This window comes from Sitodiplosis mosellana, unplaced genomic scaffold (assembly GCF_009176505.1).
Source record: "Sitodiplosis mosellana isolate CC-2019 unplaced genomic scaffold, AAFC_SMos_1.0 Smas_scaffold_3, whole genome shotgun sequence".
NCBI lineage: Eukaryota > Metazoa > Arthropoda > Insecta > Diptera > Cecidomyiidae > Sitodiplosis > Sitodiplosis mosellana.
Window position 1 is genome coordinate 3,655,195 of NW_022595246.1, and position 15,065 is coordinate 3,670,259.

General features: G+C 38.2%; 2 protein-coding genes across 3 annotated transcripts; both read right to left on the minus strand.

The window, feature by feature from the left end:
• Window positions 1-2,030: 2,030 nt before the first annotated feature.
• Window positions 2,031-4,563, minus strand: LOC129565540 (segmentation protein Runt-like). Of its 2 annotated transcripts, none has more exons than XM_055440529.1 (3): window positions 3,722-4,563; window positions 3,383-3,514; window positions 2,031-3,193 (listed from the first exon to the last, which is right to left on the minus strand). In XM_055440529.1, the coding sequence occupies exons 1-3, from the start codon at window positions 4,242-4,244 to the stop codon at window positions 2,463-2,465; spliced, it is 1,386 nt and encodes a 461-aa protein (XP_055296504.1). In that variant the 5' UTR covers window positions 4,245-4,563; the 3' UTR covers window positions 2,031-2,462. The 2 variants fall into 2 exon arrangements, with proteins under 2 accessions (XP_055296504.1, XP_055296503.1); XM_055440528.1 differs by having other exon boundaries at window positions 3,713-4,557.
• A 3,644-nt stretch (window positions 4,564-8,207) lies between these two features.
• Window positions 8,208-9,816, minus strand: LOC129565671 (segmentation protein Runt-like). The gene is made up of 3 exons (XM_055440783.1): window positions 9,381-9,816; window positions 9,050-9,181; window positions 8,208-8,896 (listed from the first exon to the last, which is right to left on the minus strand). Exons 1-3 carry the CDS (start codon window positions 9,811-9,813, stop codon window positions 8,208-8,210), a joined length of 1,254 nt encoding a protein of 417 aa, XP_055296758.1. The 5' UTR covers window positions 9,814-9,816.
• Window positions 9,817-15,065: the final 5,249 nt, after the last annotated feature.

Here is a 15,065-nt window from a genome sequence, read left to right on the forward strand (position 1 = left end):
AAAAGCTGTAATTTCTTCGGTTGGAAGCGTGCATTTGAATATGGTGCTGCTTTGCAGCGATAATATTGAGTGACAAAGTGTGCAAAGAGATGATATTGATGTGGTCAAACAGCGTATTTCACACGCGTGCACACATACACTGTTTACCCATACGCACATATCTCTACGTGTTTACGTGGCCCAAACTGGATTTAAATGATAATCTCGATTCGGGTTGCAACTTGGTTATTTTTTGTTCGTCATCGTCGACGTCTTTGTTGTTGTTGTTGCGGAAAATGAGCCGGGAAAAAATGCATTAAAATTATTTTCGATCCACACCAAAAATAAACCACTTGCCATTGTAATGGAGAGGCGAAACGGCTGCCAAATGCAGAAAAATGCGTGAAAATATGAAGAGTGAAATGAATGAGCGATAAAAAAATGTGGCGTTTTTCACGCTTCATAATGGACATTCATGTAATTGTCTAGTCTCGCGATCTCGCGTTCATTTTGTGGATAAAAATCGCGCGCGCGTATATGTGTGTGGCTGTGGATATTTTGTCAATAAAATTGACCGCGGAAAATTTTTCGAATTTAATTGGATTTTTTCACCAACTCACACTGTTTGAAAACAAAGCCCAATCGATTGGTTTGTTGGCTACATATTCGGATGACGTCATGTATTACCTTTTTGTAAATTGCGGATTGTGCGGTTGCTGACGGAAGTGCTCAGGAAATGCGTAGCTGCATCGAGAACCAGATCGGATGAACGGATACGCGAACCGGTTTGGATAACCGTATCCAGAGTCTGTTAAAAACAAACAATGATTTAGTGAAAATGCAAAAAACAAACCGCTTCAAAAGTGAATCAAATTTTGAAATGAACAAAGAAACAGATCATCATCCAAACAGAAGCGCATTCGATATGCATCTGGTTTCTTGTTGCTCGTCAGTACAAAGTCTTGCGTCAAGACACTTGCGACCAATAAAATAAAAATCAAATCAAATAAACTACACCATAATCAAAACAATGCTGAAAGCGTTTTGTGTAATAAAGCCGCGGCGACAGAGCCGCAATCCAAATGATTTAGTTGTCGCCATTAAACATGCCGTTCGAAGTTGCGACCATTAAATGGTGGTGATGTGTATTTGGGAAAATTGTTTATGCTTATCGTCCTCGAATGAAACTGAAAATAATGTGCCTTTGTTTTTGAGTCGTTGCTACCGATAGACCGACCGACCGACACATGAATCATGGATGAATATTTGATTGTTATAAACATCGTAAAAAACGGGCCGAACACAACAAATGTTTCGAATGTGCGTGATGAAGGCGGCTTCCGATTTAATTTCGCTCTTTATTACACTTGGTTTGACTGCGGAAAATGTGATGCCTCGCGACGCATCATCGTCAAGCAAGAGAGTGAGGAGACATACAAGGCACAGCAGATGAGAGAGACAGAGTGTGTGTGACCAAATTGGGATGCGCACGCGGTTGTTTATCATTAAAATTATGAAATGCATTGTGGAAATGAGGGAGTAAATCACGGCGAATGCGACTTTGTTTATTTATGGCGCCACAATTTAGGCATGTGGATGGGTTTCACAAACACAACCATTTCAAATGAGCAAGAGAAAAAAATCTCAGAAAATGAAATAATGAAAACAAGGAAGAAAAACACAGAATATTGAACGAACAGATAAACTTACTTCTTGGTTCCCGTGGCTCAACCATTCTGACTTCGGTTGCATTGCTGTAAGTGGCGATTTGTTCACGGATCGAATTTGTTTACCTTTGGAAGAGCAGAATCAATTCTTGTTGGTAATCAGATGAACGATAATAATGGAGACTGATTTGATTTGGCTACTGCGGTCAACATATATCATAAGTCGTTGAATTAACACCAATAATTTGAGGCCTTATTCCAACTTACGGAGAATCTCCTTCAGGATCGTTATTTCCTTCACTATCGGCTGAAATGATAAATTACTATTCCCTAGTCACTGAAAATGTTTGCGCTGAACAACAGAAAAAACACTTGGATGTTTATTTTTAATTGATCATATTTTGAATTTTATTGGTTTTTTCTCTTGAGTGATCTATTCCACTAGTTTTGTCCCATTGTTTCGAAAAATAAAAAATATCTTTTTTGTAGAATATAATTTACTAAAATCTAGTTAACAATATATTATTTTGTATTTACATCGAATTACTTCCAAAACGAAAATATTTGGTTACAGAGAATGAGATTAATTACACGCTTACACACTAGGGCTACATTAATTTTTGCACTTAAATTATATATACATTTATCTACATCATTCATTAGACTCGCCAAGGGTATGAAGTTGCACTTTTTTTTCTGCGACGTAAAAATGAACACTCTTTGATACAAAAAAAAAACTTTCAATAACCGCTTCCAAAATAAAACACTAAAAAAAATCAACTGAATTGATTGCACTGCGCTTTTTTGTCTGGTTTTTTAATACGGTCTCCAAACGGTTTTTTGTGCGCTAATCGGTGATTTAATTTTGGTTTCAGGTGATCGTGGGCCAGTTGGTGCGGTTTCATGTACGGGTTTACGAGATGATGGAGCTTTTAAATCGCAACGGATTCGTGGGCTGGTGGCGTCAGTTTGATCGGTGATAGTTGTTGAATCGGCAACGCCAACAATCGATTGAACGGATGGATTTGGTCGTAGGATTGGCACAAATGCGGATTTAACAACATCGATTTGTTCGTCGTCCGATTCCTCGGATTCATTTTCGATGGAGATGTTCATTTTAATTGGGTCGCTGTGTGCTGACGATGGTGGGCTCGATGAAGACGGCCGCGATGATGTGGGCGATAAACGTGATGTGCTCAAGTGCTCAGGCGTACGAATGATGGTGGATTCGGATGGCAGGCTTGTGGTGTGTTGCATTGAGTGGATTGGACGTCCGTTCATTGAAACACCACGTAAACTGGCCAAATCGTATGGCAAGAATGGATTTTTGCACAAGAGTTCTGGATGTGCGAACGGATGGAATGGCGATGGTAGGTAGGCGCCTGATCGTGCTACTGTTGCGGATTGTTGAGGGATTATGGTAGCTGTTGAATGTGTCAATTGGATGGCTGGTTGTGTTGGGGGCATCGTTTGCATTGGATTAAATTCACTGCCGAGTGTCGGTGGCAGTACTCCGGCTGGTAGGGCTCCTGGCAATGGTGGCGATACTATGATGGAAAGGAAGAAAAAACAATCGATTGATTAGTTTTATTGATTCATGGTTTCAGTTTTTTTTTCGTTTCAAATTTCTTGGGGAAATATAAGTCGTTTTTTTTAATACGAAAACTTTGAACAAATGTTCGAATTTTTTTATGTTGAATTCTTTATCTACTTTTAGTTAAATTGTTGATATTTACCTTTAGCGAATTGTGGATTGTGTGGCTGTTGACGGAAGTATTCTGGGAATGCGTAGCTCATGTAGGCAGCGTCGAGCCAGCCTGGGTTCAACATGAATGGATGTAATCCATTTGGATGACCATATCCAAAACCTGATAAAAAATGAACAAAAAAATTGAGTTAGTAAAAATGCGAAACTAAAAAATTCATTCAAATTTGAGCAAAACTTGGCAAAAACGATTTCGATTAAATAAACAAAGATCATGCAAACTGAAGCGCATTTAATGCGCAACCAGTATTTTCTATACTTTTTCGAAACAAAAAATCAAAACATGAGAAAAAAAACTTACTCTGCTTACTTCTAGGTTCGCGTGGTCCGTCCACGGTGACTTTGATTGCTTTGCCGTATGTGGCAATTTGTTCTGGAATTGAGGCCATTGTTTGTTGGTTGACCGATGGTCGAATTGTGATTGTGACTGTGAATGATTTTCCACGACCGCTTCGTCCCACAAATCGTAAATCATTGAATTTGGCAACGCCGTTCTTCAACATAGCCAAATTGTTTCGCAGTTCAGGATTGTAATTTTCTTCATTACCGGCTGAAATGATCACTTCCGTATTGTCGGGAACTTCGTAATCCAATACAATCACTTTGAATGCACATGGCAGACTTTTGTTGCTGCGCCAATGTGTTGGCAATGTTGAGCACAAAATCATTGGCGAACCAGTTTGCACTAAATCACCGTGACACTCTTGCAACACATTCAATAAATTTGGAAACATATCGTTCAACATGTTTGATTCGCTTTGCGCTTGCAGTTGCTGTGATGATGACGACGTACTGTTTGTTGATGGTGATGATTGTGTTGCTGGCAAATGCATTTTGATAATTTTTATTTTTCTTTTTTCAAACACAGAAAAGTCTTGCAAAAAATTGCTTCTTTTTGATCACTTCAATTTTTCGGAAAAAATCACTTGATTTTCTCTCTTTTAATCAATGAATATTTTCATTTGAGTTCTGGATTTCGTTTTTTCTTTTCCAAAATATCTCGTTAAAACTTTCGATAATTTATCTTCACTCAGAAAATGAATCGCTGTTTAAAAATATCGCTAAGTCCTCGTTCTGGATTGAATACTGTTGTAAGTAAATTGAAAACTTGCGTAAAAATGTTCACATGTGCTTACACCGCAAGATCTCAGATCGAACTGATTTGTAAAATTGTGCGACTGGCAATATCTAGAGTTTTTCCTCGGATATAAAAACTCGACACGCATACGAACGTCTCACACACACGCTTACGCTAAATAAAAACCCAAACGAAGTATTCGAGACGAAACGCCGTATTGGAAAGCTGACCGAGAGTGAGAGAGGAAGAACGAACGAACGAACAGAAAAAAAACAACGTGCGAAGCGCATACCAGAAACTCCGAAAGAATACACAAAGCACACATTTTTAATACATACATTTTCATTTTTATTTGTTCTATTTGAACTGACTAACACACAAAGAGACACACTCACTCTCCGTCTCCGTTTCTATCTACGCACTCACACACACAATCTCTCTCCTCTTTTCCACCCGATACACTCTCTTTCTCCTCAGTTGCTGCTGCTGCTGCTGCTGCACACATCAGGCATTTTTTGGCCTGTACGTGCTACGTATATCCTTTTGTACGACCGGGTTGCTACGTTGGTGCGAATGTATCGGTGCATGCACATTTTGGTTACCATACAATTTTTTTTTTGCTCGTTCTCTTCCTTCTCTTCTCGGTCATACAAACACGCATCATTTTTAAAAACCAACACAAACAACCCTCTTGCATTGCACACAGGAAAAATGTTTCAAGCCCCCTTTTTTCATTCAGAAAAAAAAGTTCGAATTCGGTCTGGGCACGCAAGTGTATGAGTGCATGAGTTTTATGGAAAATCATCAGCAGCAGCAAATGTGGCAAATGTGTGTGTGTGTGTGAACATGTATTGGTGACATGTTTGTTCGAAGGCTGCGGTAAAGTCGAACCCTCTATTTTGCGTTTTACACTCTTTTTTTCGACTGTGTGTGCCTTTCGCATTCGTTTATTCCTCGTAAAAATGTGTGACGTACTTTCATCTCTTGCACACATTTGTCAACGCTGTCGTTGCGATCAACGCGAGCAAACAGGATAGTCGACAATGGAATATAAAAATGCAACCGAATGGAATGGAAAAAAACGAAGCCAGCGGAGAAAAAAGTACATGTATTGGCACACCGACACACAGACAAATCCACTCTATGCCAACACTACTACGACCGAACACTGTGTATGCAAATCCAAACAGAAATAACCGCCTCTTACCGCTGCTCCGATCCGATCCGATTGTTTTATTATTGTTGATGCGAATACGAGAGAGAGAGAGAGAGAAACCAAATCAAACGATGGAAAAAATGCGACGATTCAAATGTAAACCGCGTTGATTTTTCAATTTTTATGTGCAAAAATGGAATTGCATAAAATTGAGAACAGATCCTACACAATTTGGTGGCTGTTTTTCGTCTTGAAACTGATGATTCCCTCTAATAAGATTATAACTTTACTTAAAATCATAATATGCGATAATCATCAATTGTATTTCGTATTGTATAATTTTTTGCCATTAAATCCACGACTCAGTCGGACTGAGCGTATTTTCCATGAAGATAACATTTATTTCGCTTTAGGAGCTATCTTCATCTTCTTTGTAATTGAATTGCTTGAACTGTCCGTTCATTAAATCGTTGCATTTCACTAATGCATTTCCAGAGAAAGAGCAAAAAAAAATCCAATTTCAAAGAATTTTACTGCCAAAAAAAAAATATGCCAAGAGAAAAAAAAAAACAACACATTGCTGGGCAATCGAACAAACCGAAGCGAAAATTGTTGTGTGTTTTGGATTAGAGAGACGGGAAAAAGAGCGAATGAAAAATATGTGGAATGTGTTGAAAGCGCGCGCGGGAACGCGCGTTTACGACGGTGAGATATTGTGGTGTGGACGCGCGGGGAGGGCGTTTGTATGTGTGCGAATGTAAGATAAAGACATGGAAAATTCGTATTGGAAAAAAGGCGTGTGTAAAGCTTGGCATTCGTTGTTTCGTTCTTTTTTTTCTCTATTCGTTTGTTCGTTCATTCTGGCTGCGTCTGTTGGTTTTTCTCTTTGCGCTTTCTCTCTCTCTCTCTCTACGGTCGGTTTGTTTGCTTTCTTTGAGTTTACATTCGAAGAGTTAATCCGTGTGTATATCACACCGAGCAGTGCGGTGATATTCCACTTTTTCATGCTCTCATCCATTCCCGTTTGTACGTTCCGTTCCGTTCGTTTGCTACTTTTGGTCGACGAATCTATTAATACAGCATTTATACCTTCTATCCAATGATATACATCTACAGGCACAACGCTATATGGCTACGTTTCACTATACAATTTGAACTAGACGCGCGCCGTGTGTATGCGTTGTTCCTGTTCACATTCACAGCCAACCAAACATATCTATATACAACAACAGACACACAAAACTCTGTGGCAAATAGAACGCAACCAAATCGGTAAGAGACATAGACATGAATTTCCCGCCCACAATTGTGGCACATTTTATGCCACAGCAATACACCGCACATTCTACCCTCAAGACGACCAAACAATCTGTTTCGGTAGGGAAAAAAAAGAAGATTGTAACTATGCTCTCTCGCTCTCCATGGATGTGCACTGTGCAGTACTTTTGCAGCAGTTTGCTTCTTTGCTAACCGCGTCTCTTTCTCCACCATCACCGCTGTCACCCCGTTGCCTCGCGTTTATTCGCGCCCGTTCGCTCTCTCGACAACGTTTTCTTCGTTTTGTTTCAGTCGTTTTGGCACAATTGCCACGAGTATATGCACATATGGATATGCTACAGCTATGATATGTTGAGAATGCTCAACAGAAGAACAGACGCATGGCTCTTTTTTTGCGACGAACGTTTTTATATCGTTGGGGATTCGCATGTCGCTTTTTGACATACGCACAATGTGCTCTTTACTGTTTGCCACATTCAAAACGCATTCGTATAAATTATAGGGTTTAATATCGACTTCAGAATATAGCGACGATTGTTATTGCTGTAGGGTACTTCAAATAAATCGACGTTTCCGATTCGTTTTTTCTTTTGCTTTTTCGTTTTTTCTACTTCATTTTTATTATTTTTGCGTTCTTTGTTTTTCTCTAGGAAAAATTGAAATGATTCAAATTGCTGATTTTCCAAATGAAATGGCCAATTCAATATGGATTAAATGAGCCTGGAAAATTGTTCTAAATTTTAAAAAAATGTAAATGAAACTGTGATAATTCTTAACTTATAACAGTAAATATTTTTTTATTTATTTCCAACAATTTAATTGATTTTGCCCGCAAACAAGTCGAGCAAATATTTTTCATCAATAAAACAATATATACAATCAACAGTTCGTTTGTTTTCGAAAAAATCACTCTATAAAAACTCCAAATAAATTTGGTCATGTAGCAAACTACAAAAAATGTTCAAACTTTGAATCATTGTTCAAATCGTCTCATTAAAAAATCACAAAATATTGAACTATTGAAAAAACCTTATGTTCGACTGCGATTTCCATTAATGAAAATGCTGCTTCTTAATACCATTTACAACTGGTCGAAGAACAAACTTCGTCTCTCGTCTGGAATGCGATTACAATAAATATTTGCGATCATCGCATCAAAAAGTCTAAATGGATTAACACTTTCAGTCTAGTTGAAACAATGGCAATATAATAATAATGGTGCTGTGTTTTTAATTGCATTTCGAAAGGATTAAATGCCCATTCGTTAAGGCTATTGAGTTAAAATTAGTACGGTCTCCAAACGGTTTTTTGTGCGCTAATCGGTGATTTAATTTTGGTTTCAGGTGATCGTGGGCCAGTTGGTGCGGTTTCATGTGTAGGTTTACGGGATGATGGAGCTTTCAAATCGCAACGGATTCGTGGGCTGGTGGTGTCAGTTTGATCGGTGATGGTTGTTGAATCGGTAACAATCGATTGAACGGATGGATTTGGTCGTAGGATTGGCACAAATGCGGATTTAACAACATCGATTTGTTCGTCGTCCGATTCCTCGGATTCCTTTTCGATGGATATGTTCATTTTAATTGGGTCGCTGTGTGCTGACGATGGTGGGCTCGATGAAGACGGCCGCGATGATGTGGGCGATAAACGTGATGTGCTCAAGTGCTCAGGCGTACGAATGATGGTGGATTCGGATGGCAGGCTTGTAGTGTGTTGCATTGGGTGGATTGGACGTCCGTTCATTGAAACACCACGTAAACTGGCCAAATCGTATGGCAAGAATGGATTTTTGCACACGAGATCTGGATGCGCGAACGGATGGAATGGCGATGGTAGGTAGGCGTCTGATCGTGCTACTGTTGCGGATTGTTGAGGGATTATGGTAGCTGTTGGTTGTGTTGGGGCCATCGTTTGCATTAAATTAAATTCACTGCCGAGTGTTGATGGCAATGCACCTGGCAATCGTGGCGACACTATAATGGAAAGAAAAAAAGAAGAAATCGATTGATTAGTCTTTCTTGTAGAAATTCAAATTTTTCTCCTTTCATTACTAGAACTTCAAACAAATGTTTGTATTTGTTTTTCACATATGAGAATAAATTGTTGCTTAAAATATTGATATTTACCTTGGGCGAATTGCGGATTGTGTGGCTGTTGACGGAAGTATTCTGGGAATGCGTAGCTCATGTAGGCAGCATCAAGCCAGCCTGGGCTCAAAATGAATGGATGTAATCCATTTGGATGACCATATCCAAAACCTGATAAAAAAACAAACAAAAAAATTGAGTTAGTAAAAATGCAAAACAAAAAAATTCTTTCAAATCTGAGCAAAACTTGGCAAAAACGATTTCGACTAAATAAACAAAGATCATGCAAACTCAAGCGCATTTAATGCGCATCCAGTATTTTCTTTTCTTTTTCGAAACAAAAAATCAAAACATGAGAAAATAAACTTACTCTGCTTACTTCTTGGTTCACGTGGTCCGTCCACGGTGACTTTGATTGCTTTTCCGTATGTGGCGATTTGTTCTGGAATTGAGGCCATTGTTTGTTGGTTGACCGATGGTCGAATTGTGATTGTGACTGTGAATGATTTTCCACGACCGCTTCGTCCCACAAATCGTAAATCATCGAATTGGGCAACACCGTTTTTCAGTAGGGCCAAATTCTTTTTCAATTCGGGATCGCAATTTCCTTCATTACCAGCCGAAATGATCACTTCCGTATTGTCGGGAACTTCGTAATCCAATACAATCACTTTGAATGGACCTGGTAGACTTTTGTTGCTGCGCCAATGTGTTGGCAATTTTGTGCACAAAATCATTGGCGAACCAGTTTGCACTAAATCACCGTGACACTCTTGCAACACATTCAATAAATTTGGAAACATATCGTTCAACATGTTTGATTCGCTCTGCGCTTGCAGTTGCTGTGATGATGACGACGTACTGTTTGTTGATGGTGATGATTGTGTTGCTGGCAAATGCATTTTGATATTTTTATTTTTCTTTTGAACCAGAAAAGTCTTGCAAAAAATTGCTTCTTTTGATCACTTCAATTGTTCTTTCGGAAAAAATCACTTGATTTTCTCTCTTTTAATCATTGAATATTTTCATTTGTTTTCTTGGTTTCGTTTTTTCTTCTTCAAAATTCCCGTTAATACTTTCGATAATTTATCTTCACTCAGAAAATGAATCGCTGTTTAAAAATATCGCTAAGTCCCTGTTTTGTACTGAATAAGTGAGTAAAACGAAAGCTTGAGTAAATATTGTCACATGTGCTTACACCGCAAGACCTCAAATGGAATTGGTCTGTAAAATTGTGCGACTGACAATATCTACAGTTTTTCTTCGGCCACAAAAACTTAACACCCATACGAACGTCTCACACACACTCTTACACAAAACAAAAACCCAAACGAAGTACTCGAAACGGAACGCTGTATTGGAAACCTGGTCGAGAGTGAGAGAGGAACGACGAATGAACGAAAGAGAAGAATGTGCGAAGTACACTCTGAAAGAAAACAAAAAGTGCAGTTTTGCATACATTGTCATTTTTACTTGTTCTTGTTTGGCTTACCATGATACATAGAGCAGAGCAGCCCCGAGCCGAGTCAGGCCGAGAGACATACTCTCTCTCGATCTTCATCTTCATCTCCGTCGATTTGTTTTCGAAAAAAAAAAACACTCCGTAATCTGGTCACGTAGCAAACTAGTAAAAATGCCCAAATTTTGAACAATGGTCCAGATCGTCCAATTGAAAAAACTAAGTGTTTAAGAAAAAAAAACTGCATAAAACATGTTCGACGGTGACTTTCATTAATGAAAGTGTTGCTTCTGGGATTAAATACGAAGTCGTTATTCCAATGTTCATTCGAACTTTACGACTATAATTCCGACGAAAAAAGTACTCTTTTTACTCGGTTCAATGAATATATTCGCTACTGCAAATAATTTCTCCATAAATGTGTCTTGCCTAAAAAAACATGTTAATGAGCAATGAGCATTCATTTGATCAACTTTTCATTCATTACAATATATACCCATTCAATTTCAACACACAAAGTTCTCCATCAGTCCGGGAGACAATGATGTCTCGGCCTTTTACAACTGGTCTAAGTAAAGTCTCCTACATCTCTCGTCTCGAATGCGATTACAATTTCTAAGCCGAAGATATTTGCGATCATCGCATCAAACATGCATCAGATCAATAGATCCAAAATATGGATTAACACTTTCAATCCGGTTAAAACAATAGTCAAATCTACCTGAGCGCTGTGTTTTAAATTGCATTTCGAAGGATTAAATGTCCATTCATTACGACTATTGAGTTGAAATAACGAGATTAAAAAAATATGCAAATTTTCGAATGAACACCGAAGAAGAAAAGAGGAAGTGAAGAGCGATAATCCGAAAAGATACCTACTTTACCTACTTTGACATCATGGCATAGAATTTGTAGTAGTTTTGTTGAAATATAGTAAAAGCGAATCGAAAATTCGTATATTCATCAAAATACTACAAAATTTGGCGAAATCACGTGGATTTCATTTGACGCAGATTGATTTCCCGAAATGACACTTTGTCGGTTGGAATGGCCGTTAATTCATCGGAATTCTGTGAATTGACCGGAGAGAGGGAAACAGAGAAAAGATATTGGTGGATCATAAAAGCGTCCCATTTTGAACATGAACCTTTGCATTCTATTCGCATTTTCAAGCAATAAAAGTTTTATTTGAGCCACGAAAAAAAAGTTCTTTTATGAGCCGGTCATATTTTTTCATTTTTTTTTCTTCCTTTTGCCGTATTCATTTGTTGTGCGTGTGTATGTGTCGGTTGGTTTTATTTGATCTTCATTCATCTGCATGTATGCCATTGTGCTGTGTTTCGGGGCTCGATGTGTGCCAGCATTTTGGCCAAATGGAAATTCTAGTGAAAATTATCAAGTCTCTACTCGGGCCACCGCATACATGACCAAATGCGAAACCACCGGCACAAAGAAACAAAAAATGCCACACTCATTATGTGAATACAGTCGAATATTTTATTCCAATGAAACACACAATTATACTGGTGTCTACAGCTTGTTGTTGTTGTTGTTTTTGGGCGAAAAAAAGCCAAGCGGAAGAAAATATTATTTCTAGTCGAAGCGAGAGAAAGAGACTGCATGAAAGATGCAATGTATGTGCGTGCATTTCTCTTGCGGATGTTTTGCATGTATTTGCTTTGGTTTATGAGCATGTCCTTGAGCTGTGGCTGTCGTAAGCCATTCAAATGTTGAGGGTGCATACATTTTTTTTTTGGCCGAGCTAAGAACAACGAAAAGACGAAATGTTTTTTTGTGGCTTTTATCGCTTCGGATATTTCAAGGAAAACACACACAAAACAATACCCTCCAATTACCACAACCATTTTTAATGGCTTTCAAATGTTTTTTTTTCGTCTTCTGCTTCTACGTTCGATACAGGAAAAAAACGAGATGTTCGGTGACACCTTATTGTTGAGTGGTGGTTCGACACTCTTGCTTTTTTACTCGATGACACTTTTATTTTTGTAGAAAAAAAACAATCGCAACGTATTTTTATAGGAAAAAAGTCATTTCCGACAAAAAAAGAAACAGCCAAATCAAACAACAGACGACACTTTCCTGCTATTAATTATTGCCCATAGCATAAAATATGTTTCATTTTTTTAGCGAAATTGCCAGCGGCCTAAGCGATTCATTGGGGTTTGAAAAGGGTGTGAAAACATTAAACGTGGCAAACACTTTTCGCTCTCATTATGACGGTTATCAAAATCGAAATCTTTAAAATAAATTCAAATCAAATGTGACTTTAATGAGGATTTTTGTCAGCTTATGAATTGCAAATAGTGTGAATTGTGTGCACGGTCAATCAAACCAACGCGCTATAAAGCTAGTTCAGTAGTTGGCACACATGTCGAAGCATTTAATTGAAAATCACACACGGCCAACTCGATTCAATCTCAGCACAGCATAATATTGAGTCATCCGGACTGTGTGTGCATTCATATTTCATATTTATTTTCTCATTTTGCGTGCGTTCTTCTTATTTTTTTCTCTCTGTGTTTTTTCCCCGACCCGGGCTCGTGTTGAAATAAATTTTTGTAATCTGTCGTGTCACACGTGGCAATAATGATAAAGCCTCCGAAATATATTTATTCCATCCTATACGTGGTGTATGTGTGTGCGTTGTCCGTGCGGCGCGCAACGCTCTCGATCGTTTTGTGAAAATAGTCGTCGTCGGGCGTGACGTCATTAACATTTATTAAAAGTGCTTATGCGTTTAAATGGTTTCAAGCAATGGATTCTTCAGCGCGCTCGTTCACAAAATTCACAGTTTGCCCTTTGAAATGCAATGCTAGGGACGAAAAAAGATCACAGTTTATAAAGAGAATGAGAAAAGAAAAAAGAATAAATCATAAATTCGTTGTGTCGCCCGAAATCGACGAAAATATAGAAATGAACATATCAAAAGAGTAGCAAAAGACCACACAAACCATCTAACCCTATGATTTTTTGGAAATGGCATTTTTCGAAACGTGCTGTTTCACCGATTTTCATCGCGACAAGGCATACAGAGAGAAAAAAAAGAACCCATTCCAAGCGCGTTGCTGGTTACATATTTGGCATTCGACTATAAATGGAATGTTATTTAATGTGTGCTCAAATGATGTATACGAAATGTGTTTTATGTTTTTTCCCGAGAGCCGAAACAAAATAAACCGCGTTCGAAACCCATTTTTTAAACGAATCTCATTTCTGATTTAGGAATCGCGCAATTCTAACAACAAAATGTAAACGAACGCATTCCAAACTAGTTTCGCCTTTGTTCGGTGGAGAAAAAAAGTCGTTAAGTCATTTAATGTACGCGGTATTTGAAATTTTGTACAATGGTTTACCTAGGCCATTAACGAAAATGCGATACCCTAGGATAATGATTAATTTTTCGCATTGAAGCAAACAGAAGTCATCAATTATTTAGGAAATATTAATGGACTTTTTACGAAAACAAAAACAGACAAACTCATTCAAATATTCCAGGTGATTTTGATGATCCGTTGTTCGTTAAAAAAAATAGAACAAATAAATGTTTCACCAGTGTTAATTGCCAGTTGGCCAAAACGTCGGTTACCCTTTTTGGAAAATATATTACAGCTCACGAACAAATTTGCCGCCGACAAAAAGTGAGATACAAATCGAATTTGCCTGAGAATAATGGTCACGGAAATCTATCCAGTGTTAATCTATTGATACACACAAATTGGTGTGTCCTTTTGATACATTTCGGGTGCATATCACTTAAATCGAGCAGCCGTGCCGTCATAAGCATAATACCGAACAACGACCTGTAATCAAATGCCGATTCGATTAAGTAGGCCATTAACTAGCACTCAATAAAAAAAAAACATACGAAAGTGTATCAAACAAAATAAGAGTCCTTATTTTGCTATAAACAGCATACTTCAGCGTCCATTGCCAACAATGGAAATTACCATAATGCTAAGGTACTTTTCCAAAGCCCGAAAAACCGGGAGAAATGCCATGAATGAAAGACGCTGAAAAAAAGAGAAACGATACCCTCCGACACACAAATCGGAATCAACAGTTGATAATGTATAATATCAACATCTTTTGAGTGTGTCGTTTATTCGAGTGCGTACGTTGATTGAATACCGTATAAATTGCCCGGGCTTACAGCATGCCAACTGGATAAAGACACACGGAGAAAAAACGATGTCGACAACAACAATAACAACAGAAGGAAAAAATATCTCGATCGAGAGAAAAAAAAAACAGCAACAAGGAGGTGAAGGCAAGTTAAGATGTTAAGAAGATTTATGTGAATTTTCCTTTTTTTTCCACTGCTTTGTTTAGTGATTTGTGTGTTTATGTGTGCGGAGCTCCTGAACCGAATAAGAAACAACAACACAAACATATCAAGCATATTAGTCGGTCATATCGATATCTATCTCTCTATTAGATGTTGTAATAGCTTGGCACAGTAACAAACAAAAACAAGCACTCTTTCAGAGATGGAAACGGAGAATATGCCGAAAATCGCATATCGACACACGCACACACAATAGACTGGCTTCCAGTGAATAAGGTAACACACACACA

Coding starts and splice junctions, on each gene's coding strand:
- LOC129565671 (XM_055440783.1), bottom strand. CDS start 9,813: ATGTTTCCAAATTTATTGAATGTGTTGCAAGAGTGTCACGGTGATTTA. Junction 9,182..9,380: donor TGAACCAAGAAGTAAGCAGA/GTAAGTTTATTT, acceptor TTTTTTTATCAG/GTTTTGGATATGGTCATCCA. Junction 8,897..9,049: donor CAATCCGCAATTCGCCCAAG/GTAAATATCAAT, acceptor TTTCCATTATAG/TGTCGCCACGATTGCCAGGT.
- LOC129565540 (XM_055440528.1), bottom strand. CDS start 4,244: ATGCATTTGCCAGCAACACAATCATCACCATCAACAAACAGTACGTCG. Junction 3,515..3,712: donor CGAACCTAGAAGTAAGCAGA/GTAAGTTTTTTT, acceptor ATTTTTTATCAG/GTTTTGGATATGGTCATCCA. Junction 3,194..3,382: donor CAATCCACAATTCGCTAAAG/GTAAATATCAAC, acceptor TTTCCATCATAG/TATCGCCACCATTGCCAGGA.